The sequence below is a fragment of the Hemiscyllium ocellatum genome, assembly GCF_020745735.1.
Source record: "Hemiscyllium ocellatum isolate sHemOce1 chromosome 27 unlocalized genomic scaffold, sHemOce1.pat.X.cur. SUPER_27_unloc_37, whole genome shotgun sequence".
Lineage (NCBI taxonomy): Eukaryota > Metazoa > Chordata > Chondrichthyes > Orectolobiformes > Hemiscylliidae > Hemiscyllium > Hemiscyllium ocellatum.
Window position 1 is genome coordinate 282,909 of NW_026867506.1, and position 22,758 is coordinate 305,666.

The 22,758-nt window shown below is 48.5% G+C and overlaps 1 protein-coding gene and 1 long non-coding RNA gene across 5 annotated transcripts; one reads left to right on the forward strand and one right to left on the reverse strand.

Moving 5' to 3' along the window:
* Positions 1–280: 280 nt before the first annotated feature.
* On the reverse strand, positions 281–22,195 carry LOC132808222 (gastrula zinc finger protein XlCGF8.2DB-like). Of its 4 annotated transcripts, none has more exons than XR_009642049.1 (3): positions 13,984–14,269; positions 11,985–12,089; positions 281–298 (listed from the first exon to the last, which is right to left on the reverse strand). XR_009642049.1 is itself a non-coding variant. In XM_060822050.1 (2 exons), exon 2 carries the CDS (start codon positions 21,082–21,084, stop codon positions 19,981–19,983), a length of 1,104 nt encoding a protein of 367 aa, XP_060678033.1. In that variant the 5' UTR covers positions 21,085–21,334; positions 22,132–22,195; the 3' UTR covers positions 17,090–19,980. The 4 variants fall into 4 exon arrangements, 1 of the variants encoding a protein (XP_060678033.1); XR_009642048.1 differs by lacking the exons at positions 281–298; positions 13,984–14,269 and adding exons at positions 10,156–11,872; positions 22,132–22,186; XR_009642047.1 differs by lacking the exon at positions 281–298 and adding an exon at positions 10,156–11,872.
* Positions 2,922–8,327, forward strand: LOC132808224 (uncharacterized). The gene is made up of 2 exons (XR_009642051.1): positions 2,922–3,183; positions 7,489–8,327. It is a non-coding gene; the product is annotated as an uncharacterized LOC132808224 (long non-coding RNA).
* Positions 22,196–22,758: the final 563 nt, after the last annotated feature.

Here is a 22,758-nt window from a genome sequence, read left to right on the forward strand (position 1 = left end):
CATTTCTTTCAGCCTGCTGCACTAAGTTTCCAATGTCGCGTATCAAATGGAGCAGTGAATGAGTAGCTAGTATCTTGAAAAATTGGGAATTTTTCAGGAGTGCAGACTGAATCATTTCATTGACATTGTAAAGTGTAATGGCAGCACCGGGAGGTGTGGGCTGTGTTCACAAGATACAATATGGAGGAGCCGGTATTGGAGTGGGGTGGATAGAGTTAAAAATCTCACATCACCAGTTATAGCCCACAGATTTATTTGGAAGCACCCACTTTTGGAGTGCAGCTCCTTCATCGGGTAGCTGTGGACCAGGGTAATGAGACACAGATTTCATAGCAAAAGATCACAGTGTCATGCAACTGATAGGAGATATTGAACAAGCCGAGATTGCTGTTACCTCTTTCATCTTTTAGAATGGGTTGCAGGTTTTGGTTCATTAATATAAATCTTTTAAACCACATTCTCGAGATGACTTAAGGTTTTATAAAAAATAGGTGACATCTCAGTCCAGACAATGCTTTAAAGGTGTGAGGTTCGAGTCTATCAGTATCCCAATCTTGAATCAGACCGGTTCTATTTCCAAAGTAGGAATGTATAAAATATTACATGGATTGACTGCCTGCAGTTTACGTGCTCTTTGAGCAAAATTGAATGTATCTGCAAGAATAATCCTGCCAATACAAATTCACCCCAAAGAGATATGTGTGTGCATTCATGAGAGAATGTGAGTGTGTGCATGTAAGATTGTGTGCGTGCAGGTAAATTGTGAGTGTGATGGAGTATAAGCCTGTGAATGTGTTGGGGGGAGTATGTCTGTGTGTCTGAGAGAGAGCACGTGTGTATGAGAGAGGTATGGATAAAAGCAAGGGCTTGCATTTTGTGAAAACCAGGAAGGGCAGGACATGTACAGTTAATGGTAGGGCCCTGGGTTATGTTGTAAAACAGAGAGACATGGGGAGGGGAGGGTGGTGAGGGATCATGTACTTTTTTAGAGAGGCTGGGACTTTTTTCACTGGAGTGAAGGAGGCTGAGGGGTGACCTCATTGAGATTTATAAAATCATGAGGAGTGGCGGTAAGGTGAATAGCAAAGGGTTCTTCCTTAGCATAAAACTAGGGGTTATTAAAAATGAGCTCGAGGCTAGGTGACATATTTCCTTAAGGTGAGAGGAGAGAGATTTAAAAGGAACCTGACAGGTAATGGTTTGACAGAGAATGGTTTGCACGTGGACTGAACTTGCTGAGGAACTGGTAGATGCAGGTACAGTTACAACCTTTAAAGACATTTGGGTGGGTACATGAATGGAAAGGTTTAGAGGGATATGGGCCAAATGCAGGTGAGTGGGACTAGTTTAGTTTCGGAATCCTGCTCGGCATGGACGAGTTGTTTCTGTGTTGTATACCTCTATGAACCAAAAGTGACCTCATTGAAATCAGTAGAATTCTGAAAGGGGCTTGACAGGATAGGTACAGATAAAATGCTCCTTTGGTTAGGGGTGTGGTTAGGGAGTCATAGAATCCCGAAAATGTGGAAGTAGGCCATTCAGCCCATCCATTCCACACTGGCCCTCTGAAGAACATCCCACCCATACCTACCCACTTACTCTATATTTCCCATGGATAATCCACCCTAATTTGCACATCCCTGGGCACTATAGGTAATTTAGCACAGCCAATCCACCCTAATTTGCACCCTAATCTATAAATTACCTTCTCAAGAGTATAATTTAAATGCAGAGCTTTTCTAAGAAAAATGTCAGTCTGACTCAACATTGGGACCCAGACAGAATTCACACTGTTATTAGAAAAACTCTGCATTTAAATGACATTCTTGAGAAGGTAATTAAAAACAAGTTCAGGGATTAACATATCACAGAGCAGAAACCCATTCTAAAAGATGGAAGATTTAATCTAAAATTGTTTAATGTATCACATTTTCATGACACTGGACTGTTTTTGCTACAAATTCCGGGATCACGATCTAATTCTCCACAACCACCTGATGAAGGAGCGGCGCTCCGAAAGCTAGTGCTTCCAAATAAACCTGTTGGATTCCAATCTGGTGTTGTGTGATTTTTAACTTTGTCCATGGGAAACTCATGAGTTGTGGGCTGGTAACAGTTGTTATTTTGTGATCCTGATGAAGGACTTTTGCCCGAAACGTTGCTTTCTCTACACTTTGGATGCTACCTGAACTGCTGTGCTCTTCCAGCACCACTAATCCAGAATCTGGTTTCCAGCATCTGCAGTCATTGTTTTTACCATTTTGTGATCCTGCACTCAGATGAGACTGGATATTGCTTTTTAATGGATCATAACTGAAACAACAATGGAACACCTTAAATTCAAGGAATTTTGATGGGCAAATCGAACCTTGAAGAGATAATATTCTTACATTAATAACGCTGGGTGACCCAAATTAGACATTTTATTGATAGTTCCAATATCATATTCCTGCTGGATTCTTTTCAGGGCAAACAATTTCAGATGGGAGAAATTCTATATCCTGGGGAGGCAGTGAAATAAAAAACAGTTGTTTAAAGCATTTTAACTGTAGACCCACGAGCTCTTGTCCATTAAATCTCTTTATTTGCAGAAATAGCCCGTGAAAAGGTCCATGTCCCTTTAAAATGCAGATTGCCTCTTTTAGATATGAGGCCGTTCCGTTAGATGTCGGAATATCTGTTTAAATGGAGCCGTGAGCTTTCCCAATGTAGACAGGGCTCCTCGAAACGTGGCAGTGTCCCCCCTGCAGCTGCAGAGCGAGACAGGAGAGTTTGTTTTTGTGAATGAGCAGTTGTAGCGCGAGGTGGCTGTTGCTTGGTGACGGTGAGGCTCCCCCGGCCCCGCCCATCCCCCCGTGCAGACGTCACGCGGGGGTGAAGGCGGTTGGGAGGAGAAGTCGCTCGAGCGGGGAAGCGGCGGCCGTTAGGAAAATGGCGCCGTGCGGCCCGGGGCAGACCCCCGTCACTGGTCACCGCCGCCTTCCTGGCGCAGCTGCTGTGTCACGGCCACACCGGCCGGCTGTACAGCAGGCAGGAGCCGGTGACCATTCTGGAGGCGGATGGGGTTAAGGGCCTGTTTGGGAACTGGTCGGGCGCCTGGGTGGTGGAGTTCTACTGGTCGTGGGGCGGCCCCTGTGTCAACTATGGGGCCACCTGGAAGGTACTGGGCCCGGGAGGTGAAAGGTGAGGCAGGTTGTGGGGGGGACGGAGGGGAAGGAATGTGGGGCCTGTCCTGTCATAGTCACATTTTACACTCACTTTCCATCTGCTTTTACTGGCGCTTGTGCTGTTTACCCCTCACTGTTTTTTAATCCTTGTGCTGTTTACCCCTCACTGTTACTTGTGCAATTGCTGAGGGTAGTGTGTAAATACTAGTGAAGGATACTATGCACCAGCATGTATATGTTCCTCAGTTATTGAAGGGGCAGGACCTGTTGAGAATGGTTAGTAAAGTATGTGGTGCACTAAGCCTTGTTAACATGGAGATAGTTTGGTATTTGGAAAAATATACTTTTTATTATTTAGAATCATAAAGATGTACAGCACATGAACACACCCATTTGGTCCAACCTGTCCATGCCAACCAGATATCCTAAATTAATCTAGTCCCATTTGTCAGCACTTGGTTCATATACCCATCCTGATGCCTTTTAAATGCTGTAATTATACGGCCTCCACTACTTCCTCTCGCAGCTCATTCCATACGTGCACCATCCTCTGCATGGAAAAGTTGCCCCTTAGGTACCTTTAATATCTTTCTGCTCTCACCCTAAACCTATGCCCTGTAGTTGTGAACCTCACCCCTATTCTGGGGAAAAGACATTAAAAAAAATGTTGAGCAGCCAGACAAAAGCGATAAAATGTTAAGCCACATGGGGAAAAAGAACTGTGGCTCTACCCTTTATTTCTCCTCTTGGCATTTGAACATTTAACATCTGTCAATAACACCAGCATCGCCACAGAGCACATTGTGTCTGCTCCTCGGTGTGAACAACAGCGCACCTGCTCGCTGGTGTCACCAGTACATTGTCCATGCTCCTCGCTGTCGGCAGAAAAGGAGACATCGCTTATCTCTGTTCCTAAAGGTCTTCCCTTTATTCTTAAAGCTGTGTCCTCTGGTCCTAGTCTCTCCTACCAATGGAAACATCTTCCCAATGTCATTGCACTGTGGGGATGAAGCCCTAGCCTGTCCAGTAATTTCTGGTGGGTGAGACTAGGCCTCAAGGTTAGAGGGAGTAGCTTTCAGAAAGAGATGAGGAGGAACTGCTTTTCCCAGAGGGTCGTGAATCTATGGAATAGTCTAGATTAGAGTGGTGCTGGAAAAGCTAGGCAGGTCAGGCAGCATCAGGAGAGTAGGAAAATCGATGTTTCGGGCAAAACCCTTCATCAAAATCTAGGGAATACACTGGCTAAGGAAGCAATAGAGGCAGCTTCATTAAGTATATTCAAGATACAGTTGGGTGGGATTTGGCCTGGTTGGGGAGTTAAGGGGTTCCTTGTGACAGTGCAGGGAGGAGAAGATGAAACGATGGATAGATCAGCCATGATCTTAATGAATGACGGAGCAGGCTCACTTGTAGCAACTGGAGTGAATCCAGCGAGGGAGCAGACTTTGGGACCTCAGGTATGTGTCTTGGTTACCTGGGTGAGGAGAGACAGAAGTTCAGGTTGGGACTTTTTTCCATAGCTTGCCAGAGTCTGAGGAGTGACCTTATACACTTTTATATCATCATGAGGGGCATGGATAGGGTAAATAAACATGGTATTTTCCTTTGGATGGGGCAGTCCAGAAGTAGAGGATAATAAGCTTAGGATCGAGTGTGTGGTGCAGCAGCAAGTCAGGCAGCATCCGAGGAGCAGGAAAATTGACGTTTCAGGGAAACTCCCTTCAGGGAAGTGTGTGTGTGTTTGTGCGCTGTGAGTGTGTTTTTGCATGTGTGCCTGCTTGATAAAGTGTGATTGTGATGGAGTATGAGTCTGCGAGAGGGTGAGAGTTTTGAGGGGGTGGTGTGTGTGTATGTCTGAGAGAGAGCGTGTGTGTATGAGAGAGGAATGGATATAAGTGAGGGGTTGCATTTGCTAAAATAAAGGAGGGCAAGAGTTGTACAGGTAATGGTAGGGCCCTGGGTCATGTTGTAGAACAGAGACATGGAGGTGTTCAGGTTCATTGTTCTTGAAAGTTACATCACTGGTAGAGGGGGGTGAAGAAGGTGTTCAGCACACTTGCCTTCATGGTTCACATGCTGAGTTCAGGAGTTGGGACATCATGTTGGAGATGCACACAGAAAGTACGTTACTCCGAGGGTGATAGGTGCCTGTAACGCATTGCCAGCAGAGGTAGGGACGGTAGATTCATTCAAGGTGCATCCAAGCAGTAGGACAGTCGAAGTTTCGGGCACAAGCCCTTCATCAGGAATGATACATGGATGTTCAGAGGGGCATCAGCGTCCTTCTGTGCCAGTTGTCAGACAGGTGCAGCAGGCAATGAGCATGGCAAGTGGTGTGTTAGCAAGAGGAATGGAGTTCAGAGATGGGAATGTCATCCTGCAGTTAGGGGGTCATTTGAATAAATTCAAGGTTGAGTTAATCTGATTTTTGAACAAGAAAGAAGTGAATGTTTATTGCGGAAGGCAAGAAAATGGTTTTAAGCCCAGTTTAGAACAGTTCCAGAGTCAGACAACACAGAAACAGACCCTTCAGTCCAACTAAACCGTGCTGTGTTCACAAACTAAACTAGTCCCATCTGTGTGTATTTGGCCCATATCCCTCTGAACCTTTCCTATTCACGTACTTATCCAAATGTCTTTTAAACCTTGTTACTGTACCTACATCCACCACCGTGTCTGGACATTGATTCCACACACAAACTACTCTCAAAAAAAAGGCGCTACTCCAGTCTTTTGAAAATCTTTCTTCACTCACCTTCCTCATTTGCTCCCTAATCTTGAAACCCCCATCCTAGGGAAAGGACACCTGCGGTTCACCTCATCTACCCTCCATGATTTTATGAGCCTCCTTTTAAGGTCACATCTCAACCTCATGTGTTCCAGTGAAAAAAGTCCCAGCCTATCCACCCAGCTGTAGGTATATTCATATCCAGTTATGAATTGTTCAATGCTGGTGCTGACTTGAAAGACCGAATGGCCTAGTCTTGCTCCCAACTCTCTCACTCTGTGTCCAGGACAGCAAGAGGCCCTAAGTCAGAGGAGCAGAAATTAGGCCATTCAGTCCATCAGGTCTAATCACCCCATTCAATCGTGGCTGCTAGGTTTCTCAACCCCATTCTCCTTTAACCCTTGATACTCAAGAACCTATCTGTCTCAGTTTTAAATATCCCCAGTGACCTGGCCTCCACAGCCTTCTATGGAAATAGATTCCACAGATTCACCGCTCTCTGGCTGAAGAAGTTTCTCCTTTCTAAAAGGACTTCCCTTTACTCGAAGCGCTGCCCTCTGGTCTGAGTCTGTCCTACCAATGGAAACATCTTCGCGACATCCACTCTGTCTGGGCTGTTCAGGATTATGTATGTTTCAATTAGACCCCCCCCCCGAGTGTGGGTCTTTTAATCAGCATGAACCAGACCATTCAGGATGAGGTACAGCAGGGATTGGGGTCAGCAAAATGAGAATGTAGGGAGAGTGTGTGGATTGGAGATTTTCAGCTTGGGAATGAGAGAGAAAAGAGGGTTTGCTATAACTTAGAATTGATCGGATGGGCCAAAGTGTGGTAGATGGAATTAAATTTTGAGAAATTCGAGTTGTTGCATTTTGGTCAAGCAATTCAGGCAGGACTGACAGAGATAAGGGGAGTGTTGCAGAACAAAGAGACCTTGGAGTGCAGGTTCCATAGTTCCTTGAAAGTGGAGTCTCAGGTAGACAGGATAATGAATGAGGCATTTGGTAGGATGGCCTTTATTGGTCAGAGCATCGAGTAGATGAGTTGGGAGGTCATGTTGTGGCTGTCCAGGATGTTGGTTAAGCCAATTTTGGAATACTGCGTTCAGTTCTGGTCTCCCATTTTCCATGGAGCATCAGAGGCTGAGGGGTAAACTTATAGACCTTTGTAATGGGCATGGATAGGGGGGGGGGGAAACCTAAGGTCTTTTCCCCAGGGTAGGGGAGTCCAAGAAAACTAGAAGGCATATGTTTGAGGTGAGAGCAGAATGATTTAACAGGGGTCTGAGGGGCAATCTTTTCACATAGAGGGTGGTGCATGTATGGCACGAACTGCCAGAGGAAGTGGTGGAGACTGGTACAATTACAACATTTAAAAGGCGTATGGATGTCGGTCTGTTCTCAGCTCTGCTGGATTTGTGTTGAAGCTTTGGCCGCCCCCCCCCCCCCACCCGCCCCCCGAGAGTGGGATGGTGCTTTCAATTTTGTGAAATAACAAAAGAAAAGAACTTTCCGCAGAAAGTAGAATTGCTTGTTCAGAGTTTCTACCCTGCACTGACAGTGATGACTTTTGTAATCTCTTTTTACATTTCAGGATCTGAAGATGGAAGTTTCAAAATCAACAGACGAAGGCCTAATGCCCAAAACGTTGACTCTCCTGCTCCTCGGATGCTGCCTGACCTGCTGTGCTTTTCCAGCGCCGCATTTTCTGACTCTGACTCTCCAGCGTCTGCAGTCCTTACTTTGACCTCCATGTCTGACAGTCATTCAATCCAATCCATCGGGACCGCAACAGTTTGCAACTATGATTCTGTGAGGAGCAAAGCTGTTTGGTTCCTGTTTGGGTACGTTTTCAGCATCAGTGGGACTGGATGAGAGACCCTACCATTGCAGTGCACTGAGTGAGGAGCGTGCAACAGCTCTACGGTTTGGAAAGAGGAATTCACGGTGGAGAGAAGCTCCACATGCGTTTGTGCGGCTGAAGCTTCGGCCATGGAGAAACCCGAGGAATCCCGCCCCGTGGAGAAACCATGGAAGTGTGATGACTGTGGGAAAGGCTTGTTTCCCGTCTGCCCTGGAGACTCATTGGCGCAGTCACACTGGGGAGAGGCCGTTCCCCTGCCCTGACTGCAGGAAGGACTTCAGCGATTCCTCCAACCTCCAGACCCACCAGTGGATCCACATGGGGGAGAGGCCCTTAAGCTGCCCCGAGTGCGGGAAGGCCTTTACCCAGGCCGCCTCCTTGCTGACCTACCAGCGGGATCACGTGGCATTGCAGGAGGATTGAAAGAAAGACGGCCGAGTGCCTTTACCAACTGGACTATCAACCCAGTTCCAGTGGCTCCCGAGTTCGATTCCCACAACAGATGGCGGAATTGGAATTTGGTCAGAAATCTGGAGTTCAGAATCTAACGGTGAAACTATTGTCGGTGGGGTGGGGGTGGAAAAAAAAAACCCCTTCTGATTCACTCAGTTCTTTTTTAGGGAAGACTTGAGCAGTTATTAGAGCAGTCGTCCCAGCTGCATCCTTTACCCGCTCTGGCCTACACGTGACTCCAGACCCACAATAGTCTGGTTGACTCTATGCTGCTCATCCAACTTACTTGGATACAGGTTGAAATTGCTGAGTGAGGCAATACTTCCTCCAGGTTAAGGCGATATCAAGGATCCAATTACAAAGGGACAACTCAGTGGTGACCAATAATGAAGAAAGTGAGGAGTTGCACTTTGACCTTGAGCATTTTTTAAAAAATTGCTACTTTTTCTACACCTTTCTGCTGGGAGATTCTGAAGCTGTAACAAAGTTGGGTCACAATAAAGATTACCTGAACTTCACACTGAGCTCATACTCTCAATGAGAGCTTTAAACTGCAACAGGTTTTTGGTTTAAAACTGCTGATTTCTTACAGGAGAAAGTTAGAACTGCAGATGCTGGAGATCAGGGTCAAGATTAGAGTGGTGCTGGCAAAGTACTGCAGGTCAGGCAGCATCCGAGGAGCAGGAAAATCGACATTTCGGGTTTGCTCCAGACTCCACCCTCCTTACTGTGTCAACCATCTGTGAGTAGGGTACTCTCTTCACAACTCCTTTTCCATTTATTTCATTCTGGGCTTCAATTTATGACTTGCAGCAACTGAAAGGAAAGAGAGTGAATCCATGGAATGGACAGAATTGGGAAAAGTTTGTTTATAACAGAGTGTTTCATGTATTGAGTGAATGTAAAGAGGAAGTGGTGGATGCATGTTCAGATGCAACGTTTAAAATTCATGTGGATAAGTACATGAATAGGGAAGGTGTGGATGTATATGGGCCAAATACTGGCAAGTGGCACTAGTTTAGTTTGAGAACATAGTCAGCATGGAATAGTTGGACTGAAGGGTCTGTTTCTGTGCTGTCTGACCATAACTGTTCTGTCGTGGTCTTAAAACCATTTTCTTGCCTTCCACTTTAAAAATGTCTACTCTTCCTGTATCCAAAACATAAACCACAAAAAAACACACCTCATCCACACAACATAAAAATCCACACTTTGTTGTTCAAAAATCAGATGAACTCAGCCTTGAATAAATTCAATGACTCCCTAACTGCAGGAAGACATCCCCATTTCTAATCTCAGTTCAGCCTGCTAATATACCACTTGCCTTGCTGCACCTGTCTGACAACTGGCATTGACTGATGTAGAAGGATGCCTCTAATCAAAGCACTGATCACAGGGTGGTCTGGTTTCAGGACCTGATTTCTCTATCCTCTGTTGATCTCCCTGTTCCCACAGACTAAGATGTTGGTCTGTTCTCAGCTCTGCTAGATTTCTGCTAAAGCTTTGACCCCGCCTTTTATAACTTCTGGAACGATAAAATATTCAATCAAGACCCAAGCCACAATCTCCCAGCCTGTCAACTATCCTAATACAAGGTGTAGTCATAGCAGGGAATCAAACAAGAAAAATAAAACAAAATCGTAAATAAATAGATACACGTGCTTAATGTTTGTTCATGAGGAAGTAAACCAGAAATAGGGGTCTCCCAGGAATCTTCCAATGCCCTACTTGAGGAATTCTGTCACCCTTACACCTATGAGGATCCAGCTATGAATTACAACAACATTTACACCAACAGAAATAAAGCAACGGTTATCAAATAACAATAAACAGCATGGAAATAGACTGTTTCTCTATCTCGTGCACACACGAGATAGATCATCCATGGGGGTGGGTTTGTATTTGCAGCATGGTGTTTGCAAATACATTCAACTTTGCAAGGTTTGTAGCTCAGGTTGAGGATTAGGGTGTAGGTTTGCTCGCTGAGCTGTAGGTTTGATATCCAGACGTTTCATTACCTGGTTCGGGAACATCATCAGTGGCGACCTCCAAGTGAAGCGAAGCTGTTGTCTCCTGCTTTCGATTTATATGTTTGGCCTGGATGGGGTTCCTGGGGTTTGTGGTGATGTCATTTCCTGTTCATTTTCTGAGGGGTTGATAGATGGTAGCTCGATCTATGTGTTTGTTTATGGTGTTGTGATTGGAGTGCCAGGCCTCTAGGAATTCTCTGGCATGTCTTTGCTTAGCCTGTCCCAGGATAGATGTTGTCCCAGTCGAAGTGGTGTTTTCTTTCATCCGTATGTTGGGCTACAAGGGATAGAAGATCGTGTCTTTTTATGGCTAGCTGGTGTGCGTGTATCCTGGTGGCTAACTTTCTTCCTGTTTGTCCTACGTAGCGTTTGTGGCAGTCCTTGCAAACCCCCGGAGTATGGGTCTGGGTGATATACGCGTCGGCAGGTCGGTGTGGACTTGTTGGGCCGAAGGGCCTGTTTCCACACTAAGTAATCTAATCTAATCTAAAAAGATTTACAAGGATGTCGCCAAGACTGGAGGATTTGAGCTATAGGGAGAGACAGAACAGGCTGGGGCTATTTTCCCTGGAGCGTCAGAGGCTGAGGGGTGACCTTATAGAGGTTTATAAAATCATGAGGGGCATGGATAGGATAGATAGACAAAGTCTTTTCTATGGGATGGGAGAGTCCAGAACTACAGGGCATAGGTTTAGGGTGAGAGGGGAAAGATATGAAAGAGACCTAAGGGGCAACCTTCTCATTTAGAGGGTGGTACGTGTATGGAATGAGCTGCCAGAGGAAGTGGTGGAGGCTGATACAATTGCAACATTTAAAAGGCAACTGGGGGAAATATGGGCCCCGTGCTGGCAGGTGGGACTAGATGGGGTTGGGATATCTGGTTGGCATATACGAGTTGTCCAGGTTCAGGTGGATTGACAGTACTGAAATACCCATAGTGCCCAGGGATGTGCAGGTTAGGTGCATTAGTCAGGGGTAAATGTTGAGCAATGGGGTAGGGGAATTGCATGGTGGGTTACCCTTTGGAGGATCGGTGTGTAGTCTTTGGGTCAAGTGGCCTGCTTCTACACTGTGGGGAGTCTCTGAAGGGGAAGGGATTTTTGTAAACTGTGCAAGGCAACGCAGGAGTAGTGCGGGGGCCTGCTGTTGGCCTTGCCCTGCCCCTTGCACCTCCCCCTGTTGTTGAGCTGTCTAAAACACAGCTATTCTTTCTCTGCCCTTTTGCTGGGGGCATCTGCCGCTGTAACAATGTTGGGCCACAATAAAGGTAACCAGAACGTACTGCTGGGCTCAGGCTCTCATTGAAAGCTCCAAGCGGTTTTTGTTTTAAAGCTGCTCATTTCTTGCAGCCTCCTGCACTAAGTTTCCAAAGTCGTGTATCAGATGGAGCAGTGAATGAGTAGCTGGTTTCGTTAGAAATTATAAACTTTTCAGGAGTGCAGGCACTGCATCGTTTCATCGGCAGTTTACTGGCAGCACCGGGAGGTATGGGCTGTGTTCATTAGAAAGGAGGTGGAGGTGCTGCTGTTGGACTAGGTGGGACAAGGTTGAAAAATCACAACAGTGGGTTATAGTCCAACAGATTTATTTGGAAGCACTAGCTTTCAGTGCGCTGCTCCTTCATCGGGTAGCTGTGGAGCAGGATCAGAAGACGCAGAGTTAAGAGCAAAAGGTCACAGTGTCATGCAACTGATATGATATATTGACAAATGTAGATTGATGTTAAACATTCAGCACACTTACCTTAATTGTTCACACCATTGAACAAAGGAGTGGGGACATCATGTTGAAGGTGTACAGGATGTTGGTGAAGTCACTTGTAGAGTACTGAGAAGGCTTCTGGTGGCCCTGTAATAGGAAGAATACTATTACAGAGAGTCCAGTAAAGATTTACCAGGATGTTGCCAGGACTGGAGGGTTTGAGTTATAAGGAGAAGCTGAAACTGTCTTCACTGGAGCACAGGAGGTTGAGGGGTGACCTCATTGAGATTGATATGATCATGAGGGTTCTAAGTAACATGAACATCAAATAGCGAGGAGCCTGCACGGTTATGTCAAGTGAGTGGGGGAGAAATTGTGGCATTTGGACACTTTAAATCCATCAAAAACAGCATCTCCATAGAGCATACTGTGCATGTCAGGTGAGGTGCCAGAAGACTGGAGGTTGGCTAACGTGGTGCCACTGTTTAAGAAGGGTGGTAAGGACAAGCCAGGGAACTATAGATCAGTGTGCCTGACATCAGTGGTGGGCACATTGTTGGAGGGAATCCTAAGGGACAGGATTCTACCTTCATCTAGGTGGATGGGCTGGGACTTTTTCACTGGAGCATTGGAAGTGGAGATGTGACCTTATCAACGTTTATAAAATCATGAGGGGAGAGATGAGGTGAACAAAGGGTGTCCTTCCCCTAGGGTTGGGGTTTCAAGATTAGGGAGCAAACTTTGACGGTGACAGGAGAAGGATTTTAAAAAGACTTGAAGGGCACAATTTTTTTTTTACACAGTAGTTCACGTGAGGACTAAATGTCTAGAGGATGTGGTGGATGCAGGTACAGTAACGTCATGAATAGGAAAGGTTTGGAGGGATATGGGCCAAAACACTGCCAGGTGGGACTGGTTTAGTTTGAGAACATAGTCAGCATTGACTAGTTGTACTGAAGGGTCTGTTTCTGTGCTGTCTGACTCTGGAACTGTCTTAAAACTGGATACTGGTCTTACAACCATTTTTTTGCCTTCCCCCACAAGCATCCACGTGAACTCAGCCTTGAATATATTCTATGACCTCCTAACTGCTGGAAGACATTCCCACTTCTGAACTTAATTCCTCTTGCTAATATGCCACTTGCCTTGCTCATTGCCTGCTGCACCTGTCTGACAACTGGCACAGAAGGACGCTGATGCCCCTCTGAACATCCACGCATCATTCCTGATGAAGAGCTTGTGCCTCAAACTACGACTGTCCTACTGCTCGACCCACTGTGCTTTGCCAGTTATGGTCTTCTCTACGTCAGGAAGACCGAGCGTAAACTTGGGGAATGGTTTGCCGAGCATCACAGCCAGGTCCACAGAGGCTGAGCGGACTTCCCAGTCTCCACCCATTTTAATGCCCCTTCCCACTCCCCTTCTGACAAATTGGAGGAACAAAACCTCATCTTGTCTGAGCAGTCCACAGTCCGGAGGACTCGACACTGAGTTCTCCAATTTCAAATAATCTCCCATCCCATCCCCCAACTCACTTCCCAGCCCTTTCCACTCTTCCCTGCCAACTAGATTCCTTCCTCCCATTCACCAACCAGGTTATGGGGATAAGGCAGGAACAGGATACTGATTGAGGATGATCAGCCACGATCATAATGAATGGTGGTGCTGGCTCAAAGGGCAGAAGAGCTGACTCCTGCATCTATTGTACCTTCTACCTGTCTCCACCTATCCTCACTTCATCACCCTGCCCCCAGCACACCCTTGTTCCACAGCTCTCCCTATTCCCACCCCCAATCCTGAACAAGGGTTCCACCAGATACCTCAACTCTTCCACCTACTGATACTGCCTGGCTTGCTGCATTCGTCCAGTCTCCTGCCTGTCTATTTTGTCAATTGAGACAAAGGCTTGGACTAATTTTTCCAGAGTCTGTCCCCTCACTGGATTCACTCCCATTCCTTTCAGTTGCTCCAAGTCAACAATTGAACCCCAGAATGAAATGTAAATGGAAAAGGGGGTGAGAAAAGAGAATGCTGTACTCACAGATGTTGGACAGAGGAAGGAAGCTGCAGTCTGAGTGAAGCTCAATCTTCATTGAGAGAGGGGAGGGGCAGGAACTTCAGAACCTCATGGCCCAACTTCCGCGTTCACCAATAGGGGAGCTCCGAATGGCAGGAGGACAAATCTCCTTCCGGTCCTCCGGTGAGCCTTATTTGTCCATCAAAAGTAGGTTTTGCCCCTTTTCTGCCGACAATGAGGAACACGCACAATGTTTTGATGACATTGGCAAACATGTGCCCTGCTTGTTGACACCGAGGAGTGTACACAATATGCTCTGTAGCAATGCTGGTGTTATTGACAGATTTTCAGTTTCCAAATGTCTACTGGAGATCAAAAAGGGCAGAGCGATATTTTTCCCCCATGTGGCTTGATATTTGATTGCTTTTGCATTTGTTTGGCTGCTCAATGTTTTTAAGTCTTTTCCTCTGTGTTGGGGTGACCTTCACAACTAGAGGACATAGGTTTAGGGTGAGGCCACAAAGATATAAAAGATACCTGAAGGGCAATGTTTCCATGCAGAGGGTGGTGTGTGTATGGAATGAGCTGCCAGAGGAAGTGGAGGAGGCCGGTATAATTACAGCCTTTAAAAAGTATCTGGATGGGTATATGAATAGGAATGGTGTAGAGGGATATAATGCTGGCAATGGGGACTAGATTAATGTAGGATATCTGGTTGGCGTGGACAGGTTGGACTGAGGGGATCTGTTTCCGTGCTGAAAATCTCTACGACTCTAAATAATAAAAAGTCAACTTTTCCAATGAACATATCCATGTTAACAAGGCTTAGTGCACAACCTGCTTTACTACCCGTTCTCAACAGGTCCTGCCCCTTCAATAACTGAGGAACATATACATGCTGGTGCATAGTATCCTTCACTAGTATTTACACACTACCCTCAGCAATTGCACAAGTAACAGTGAGGGGTAAACAGCACAAGGATTAAAACACAGTGAGGGTAAACAGCACAAGCGCCAGTAAAAGCAGATGGAAAGTGAGTGTAAAATGTGACTATGACAGGACAGGCCCCACATTCCTTCCCCTCCGTCCCCCCACAACCTGCCTCACCTTTCACCTCCCGGGCCCAGTACCTTCCAGGTGGCCCATAGTTGACACAGGGGCCGCCCCACGACCAGTAGAACTCCACCACCCAGGCGGCCGACCAGTTCCCAAACAGGCCCTTAACCCCATCCGCCTCCAGAATGGTCACCGGCTCCTGCCTGCTGTACAGCCGGCCGGTGTGGCCGTGACACAGCAGCTGCGCCAGGAAGGCGGCGGTGACCAGTGACGGGGGTCTGCCCCGGGCCGCACGGCGCCATTTTCCTAACGGCCGCCGCTTCCCCGCTCGAGCGACTTCTCCTCCCAACCGCCTTCGCCCCGCGTGACGTCTGCACGGGGGGATGGGCGGGGCCGGGGGAGCCTCACCGTCACCAAGCAACAGCCACCTCGCGCTACAACTGCTCATTCACAAAAACAAACTCTCCTGTCTCGCTCTGCAGCTGCAGGGGGGACACTGCCACGTTTCGAGGAGCCCTGTCTACATTGGGAAAGCTCACCGCTCCATTTAAACAGATATTCCGACATCTGATACAACGATGTTAACTTTCAACTGCGTTCAGGGAACATGTATTTTGCTCTGAGTAAGTCTATTGAGTTTAACTGCAGCACGGCTGTAGTTTTAAACTTGTTTGCTTTCCTGAACAGCTAGGTTTAAATGTTTTATTCGTTAGAAGAAAATTAGTGATAGTTCACATATCCACCCTGAAATGGGGTGGGTAACTGGATTGAGTGGGTAGGCGCCATACTAAGTTTAACTTTGGGGACAGCCTTTGAGCTGCATATGAACAAACTGCTTACATGTTGCACTTATCGACTGCTAAATATCGGCTCTTGTTATCTTAACACTTAGCCTTCTGATTGGACATTGCAAAGGTTCACCTCCCGCCCACACCCCGCCAGCACCCTTCCCAAGGGTCAGACCCTCCCTCTCTCCAGGCACACAGTCTGAATAATTGACGAAGCAAAATTCACTGTCAAATCCCATCAACATGGAAGATCCCAGCCCACCCTACCTCCCACTCTGTACCCAACCCATCCAAAAACCACAAAACATCATCTCATCTTTAAAAAACAAAAGAAAAACTGGACCGCATCAAAACGTTCAACAACGGTCAACGCTATGACTGTTACACAACACTTTACGGAGCTACATTTCAACTTGAGTTCGTTTGCACTCCCTCATGAGAGTTCACATTAAAAGCTCATTGTACCAAATCAACGGCATGCCACAGCTCTCTGGAATTCAGCGGAATTCTTCCTGGTATCCCTCATGTTTTCTGGTTTTTTTGAGAAAGGAGACCCTCCCGTGAGCTTCGCCTTCAGATCTCCTTGGCTACGCCCAAAGTTTCGGCTGATCAGTTCAAGCACAGGGTCGCAGCCTTTTCTTGCTAAGCTCAGCTGGCTTAAACGTTAGCAACGCCTCTGGTTCCCGTTGGGATTTACGCTCCCGAGCGCAGACCTGGCCCGCAGCCTCTAGTCCCACAGGTCCTGCTGACTGCAAACTGTCCTTCTGTCAGCAAAAATACAAACACGACGGGGACAGTGTTCATTTCGCTATTCTCAATGTCAACTCTGACCCCACGAAAGGTTCTCTTTTCAGGGGCGGGCATGTCAATTGCCTACTTGGGGTTTGGTGAAATGTCTCAACAAGTGTTTCCGTTTGTCTATATTTACAAGAATTCTAACCCCAACTAGACATTTACATGTAAAATCTAAGAATTATGCAACGTGACACATGAAAGCATGATGAGGAGCATCTCCTGTGTCCTCTCTCAGCTCAGAGAAGACTTAAACCCCGCTCCCCCCTGTCACATTCCTCCAGGTGACAAAAGGAACTTAACGCAGGCGGATTATAAGGGGTTGCTCAGTGGTCACAGCGCCAATGGACCCGGGTTCAATTCCAGCCTCAGGGGCAACTGTCCGTGTGGAGTTTACACATTTCCAGCCTGCGCCTGCTGCGGTGCTCCGGCTTCCTCCCACAATCCAAAGATGCATAGGTGAGGGTGGATTGGCTATGCTAAATTACCCATAGTACCTAGGGATGTGTACGTGAGGGTGGATTGGCCATGCTAAATTACCCATAGTACTGTTAGGACGGAATTTGTCCTTGCATGTTCGTTTTAGGAGGAGAGACAACAGACGCTCAATTGTTTGGCACAAGCAGACTTTATTGCAGAATCGTAGCTGATACAGTGAATCACCATGCATTCACTGGAGAAGGCGCGTTCTGCCTTCCCCTCCCAAATCTGCTCCTGCTATACTCTTTGCTAAGCAGAGCTTCGCGGAGCTACTAAGCATTGCCTTATTAGGACATTTCGCGATTGCTAGGCGTTTCCTGTTATTGAGCTCATTTGGGCATTGGCAGCTGAGCTGGCCACGTAAGCAACAGTTTCAATTTCCCAATCAGCAGCTACAGCTACAGTTTCGATTCCCCAAACAGCAGCTATAGCTCCACCCTCCCTTGACCTATTTTATCCTAACAGTACCCAGGGATATGTAGGATTGGGTAATTTAGCATGGCCAATCTACCCTAACCTACACATCCCTGGGTACTATGGGTAATTTAGCATGGCCAATCCACCCTTAGTGTAGGATTGGCCAGGCTAAATTGTCCTATAGTATCCAGGGAACGTGCAGGTTTGGGTGGACTGGCCGTGCTAAATTACATAGTGTTTGGGGATGTGCAGGTTAGGGGGCATTGACCATGCTAAATTACCCATAGTGCCCAGGGATGTGTAGGCTAGGTGGGTTAGCCAATGGGAATTGCAGGGTTACGGGCAGAGGTCTGGGTGAGGGAGGGTTGGTGTGAATTGGATGGGCTGAAGGGCCTACTCCTACACTGCAGGGGTTCTAAGCGTGAGATGAGGTGCTTGACAGAAACGATGGGGAAGAGGCAGTGAAAACACAACGAGACCGTTTGAAAGTGGGAGCATGACAGGAGGGGGTGGGTAAATGGGATGTGGTGAGGGAGGGGGCTTAGGAGAGAAAGAGACACAGAAAGAGAGGGTCACACACAGATACAACTGGTGAAAGTGGGGAAGATTGTGATAGGTTCAGATAAGGTGGAGGAAGAAAAGCTGTTCCCTATTCACTGATAGTGACAAGGTCAGGGGCGGCCTGAAGGTCAGGGGTTTGAGCAGGAGAGAGAGGAGGAAAACAGAGGAAAAACAGGTTTACCCAGCAAGCAGCAATACGCTGGAATCCGCTGTCACCTCAGAGAGACAGACAGACGCAGAGAGAGAGAGAGACAGAGCCAGAGACGGGGAGGTAATCAGATGAAAGGCCTCCCTGTGCTGTGAGATCCAAAAGGAGCACGCGAGCAGCTGCCCCAGTGTTTCTGGCGGTCTGAGGCATCTCCCCCTCGCCCCATTACCGGTACCGCTCTCCCGTCCCATTGGCACCTTCCCGGTGAACGGCCCACTCTCCCAATACACTCAAGCTGCCCCTTCCCCCACCCCCCCGGGGGCTGGAAGAGGACGGAACAGCCCGTTCCGGAGCGGGGCTCGGGAACGCTGCCCATGTCCGCGACGTCCTTTCCGAGAAAGGAAACAAAAAGGACAACAGACAGGGGACCACCCGCATCAACGGGAATGACAACATTTCACCCTCAGACAAGGCTTTGTCAAGAGATGTACAGCATGGAAACAGACCCTTCGGTCTAACCCGTCCGTACCGACCAAATATCCCAACTCAAACTAGTCCCACCTGCCAATACCCGGCCCATATCCCTCCAAACCCTTCCTATTCATATACCCATCCAAATGCCTCTTAAATGTTGCAATTGTACCAGCCTCCACCACATCCTCTGGCAGCTCATTCCGTACACACACCACCTTCTGTATGAAAACGTTGCCCTGTAGGTCTCTTTTATATCTTCCCCTCTCACCCTAAACCTATGCCCTCTAGTTCTGGATTCCCCAACCCCAGGGAAAAGACTTTGCCTATTTATCCTATCCATGCCGGTCATAATTTTGTAAACCTCTATAAGGTCATCCCTCAGCCTCCGACGCTCCAGGGAAAACAGCCCCAGCCTGTTCAGCCTCTCCCTGTAGCTCAGATCCTCCAACCCTGGCAACATCCTTGTCAATCTTTTCTGAACCATTCCAAGTTTCGCAACAGCGGGGAGACCCAGAAATGGAAAAGACTGAAGGGGGAAGTCAGCGGTTAATCTTTTGAAGAGGTTACAAAGGAGAGACCTCTGTCTGCAGCGGGAATGACCCCCACAGTAGCAGGTCGAGGTGGACGGCATTTAAAGAGAAGCTGGATACAGACGTCAGGGAGAAAGGAACTGAAGGGAATGCTGCTGTAAGGGAAATCAAGTGTGAGCGAGTGAAGGGGAGGTGCGTAGAGGCTCACATGGGTCAGAAATAGAGAGAGAGAGACCAGTTGAGCTGAAGGACCTGACTGGAGACTCAATGGGACAGAGAGTGAAATCTTGGATCCACCTGCAAGAGAAGGAGAAACACGTGATTTACCTTCCAGGATTAAGCAAGTCCCGCAGATTCTGCAGATCACTTTATTGGCCAGAGCACTGAGTATAGGGGTTGGGGTCTGGACAGGACATTGATTCGGCCACTTTTGGAATACACAGGAACCTCGATTATCCAAAGGACACATGCAGGGTGTATTTCAGTCACTTGACGATTAGATCCCTTACAGTGTGGAAACAGGCCCAACCAGTCCACACTGAGCCTCCGAAGAGTAACCCACCCAGACCCATTTCCCTCTGACTAATGTACCTAACACGACGGGCAATTTAGCATGGCCAATTCACCCTGACCTGCACATCTTTGGACTGTGGGACGGAACCGGAGCACTAGGAGGAAACCCACGCAGACGCGGGGAGAATGTGCAAACTCCACACAGTCTGTCGCTTGAGGCAGGAATGAAACCCGGGTCCCTGGTACTGTGAGGTAGCAGCGCTAACCACTGAGCCACCGTGCTGGTTCATCTAATTCTGGATAATCGAAGTTCCTCTGTATTATGTGCACTTCTGGTCTATCGGAAGGATGTTCCCCCGTGTGGACCTGCTGGTGGATCTGGAGGCCGGACGAGTGGGGGAAGCCCTTGCCGCAGACCAGGCAGGTGAAGGCCCCCTCGCCGGTGTGGACCTGCTGGTGCCGCAGCAGGTTGGACGACTGGGTGAAGCCCTTGCCGCAGAGGGAGCAGGTGAAGGGCCGCTCCCCGGTGTGGACCCGCTGGTGCCGCAGCAGGGTGGACGAGCGAGTGAAGCCCTTGCCGCACAACGAGCAGGTGAAGGGCCGCTCCCCGGTGTGGACCTGCTGGTGGGTCAGCAGGGTGGACGACTGGGTGAAGCCCTTGCCGCAGACGAAGCAGGTGAAGGCCCCCTCGCCGGTGTGGACCTGCTGGTGCCGCAGCAGGTGGGACGACTGGGTGAAGCCCTTGCCGCAGACGGAGCAGGTGAAGGGCCGCTCCCCGGTGTGGACCCGCCAGTGCTTGAGCAGGTGGGACGAGTGAGAGAAGCCCTTGCCGCAGTCGGAGCAGGTGAAGGGCCGCTCCCCGGTGTGGACCTGCCAGTGCTTGAGCAGGTAGGACGAGTGAGAGAAGCCCTTGCCGCACACCGAGCAGGTGAATGGCCTCTCCCCGGTGTGGAGCCGCTGGTGGGTCAGCAGGTGGGACGAGTGAGAGAAGCCCTTGCCGCAGACGGAGCAGCTGAACGGCCTCTCCTCGGTGTGGACCCATTGGTGCGAGAACAGGTTGGACGACTTGGTGAAGCCCTTGCCACAGACGGAACAGGTGAAGGGCCGCTCCCCGGTGTGGACACGCTGGTGGGACAGCAGGTGGGACGAGTCAGAGAAGACCTTGCCGCAGACGGAGCAGGTGAAGGGCCTCTCCCCGGTGTGGACCCGCTGGTGGGTCAGCAGGTGGGACGACTGGGTGAAGCCCTTGCCGCAAACGGAGCAGGTGAAGGGCCGCTCCCCAGTGTGGACACGGCGGTGGATCTCCAGCACGGAGGGGGAGCGGAATCCTTTCCCGCAATCCCCACACTTCCACGGTTTCTCCATGGCGCGCGGAATGCCTCCTGAGACTTCCTTTCCCCACAGTGGGCAAACTGGCTCAGGCACGTGCCCCTGTGGTTCAGGTAAAGATGATACTTTAAGAGCCTACTGAAGCAGACAAAAACGTTCAAAGAATTTTCCCCTTCTGGACTGAAAGAGGGACGTCTCTCCTGTCCCACGAATCAAGGGGCTCTGTCAGACCTTCACATGGTACTCAGTTGGGAAGCTCTACCTGCAAAGCTGCTCTTCTCATATCCTGTGAAAAGGGGATTACAAAAGTCATTGCTGCCTGCACATGACAGGAATTCAGAACAGATCATTCTAGTTTCTGTAGAACTTCCCTAAAACAATCAAGTTACAATATGCAGATGCCAGTGTTGGGCTGGGGTGTACAAAGTTAAAAAAAAATCACATCACCAGGTTGTAGTCCATTAGATTTGTTTAGAAGTTCGAGCTTTCAGAGCTCTGCACCTTCATCAGGTAGCTAGTAAAACCTCCAGGCGAAAAAGACAGCAGATGCTGGAGATCAGAGTGGTGCTGGAAAAGCTCAGCAGGTCAGGCAGCATCCGAGGAGCAGGAACAAAAAAAATCAACGTTTCGGGCAAAAGCCCTTCATCAGGAATGAGGAAAGAATGAGGACACTTTCCTCATTCCTGAAGAAGGGCTCATGCCCGAAACGTCAAATCTCCTGTTCCTTGGATGCTGCCTGACCTGCTGCGCTTTTCCAGCAACACATTTTCAGTTCTGATCTCCAGCATCTGCAGACCTCATTTTCTCCTATAACCTAGAGTTGTGTGATTTTTAACTTTAAAAAGTGTTGCAAATCTCCACCCCCTCTCTCTCTCTCTCACACACACACACTTTTCTTCAATTCTCACTCTGCTGTCTCTGATATTACCCATCCCCCAGTATTGTCCAGAAAGGGACTTATTACCAAAAAAAGCTGTAAATCTCCATCCCACATACTCTTTAACTCTTGCTGTACCTAATATCCCACCTCCCCCCATGCTCCAGCAGGGTCTGACTGATGCTCATTGACTGAGCCACACTCACCTCTTCCTGGACACAGGGACCCTCCAGACCAACACAACATCAGCTCCCCTTAACCGCCCCCCCCGTAACGGCGCATGTGCAGGAGCATCCGGTCACGTGAATGGAGGGACCGCCGTCGTCACAAAGGCCGCGCGTTGATTGGAATGAGTGCCCGCCCGTGCGGCGTTCCAGCCTTTCCCATTGGTCCACCGCGCCGTGCGTCACGCGGCGGCGCTGGTCTTTGTGACGCCCACGCCCACGTGACCTCTCTCCTCCACCACCACCCCCAACGCGCCCCTCCCTTCACCTTGACACGGGGAGGCATGACCAATGGGGAGCCTTGGAGGACCGGAAGGAAGGTTGGTCCTCCTACCAATCAGAGCATCCCCTCATTGTCTGAATGCGGAAGTTGGAGCATGAGCTCCTGCTGCTCTCTCTCTCTGAATGAAGATTGAGTGTTACCCCAGACTGCACCAACCTCTGTGAGTACAGCACCCTCTCTTCTCACCCCTCCTATTCCATTTCTTTTCTCATTTTGGGATTAAACTGTTGGTTTGTAGGAAGTGAAGTGAAAGGAGGTGAACTTAGGAAAGGTGCATATGCTGGATCGCTCTCTCTGTCTCTCTCGTGTCCTTCATCAGGAATTGC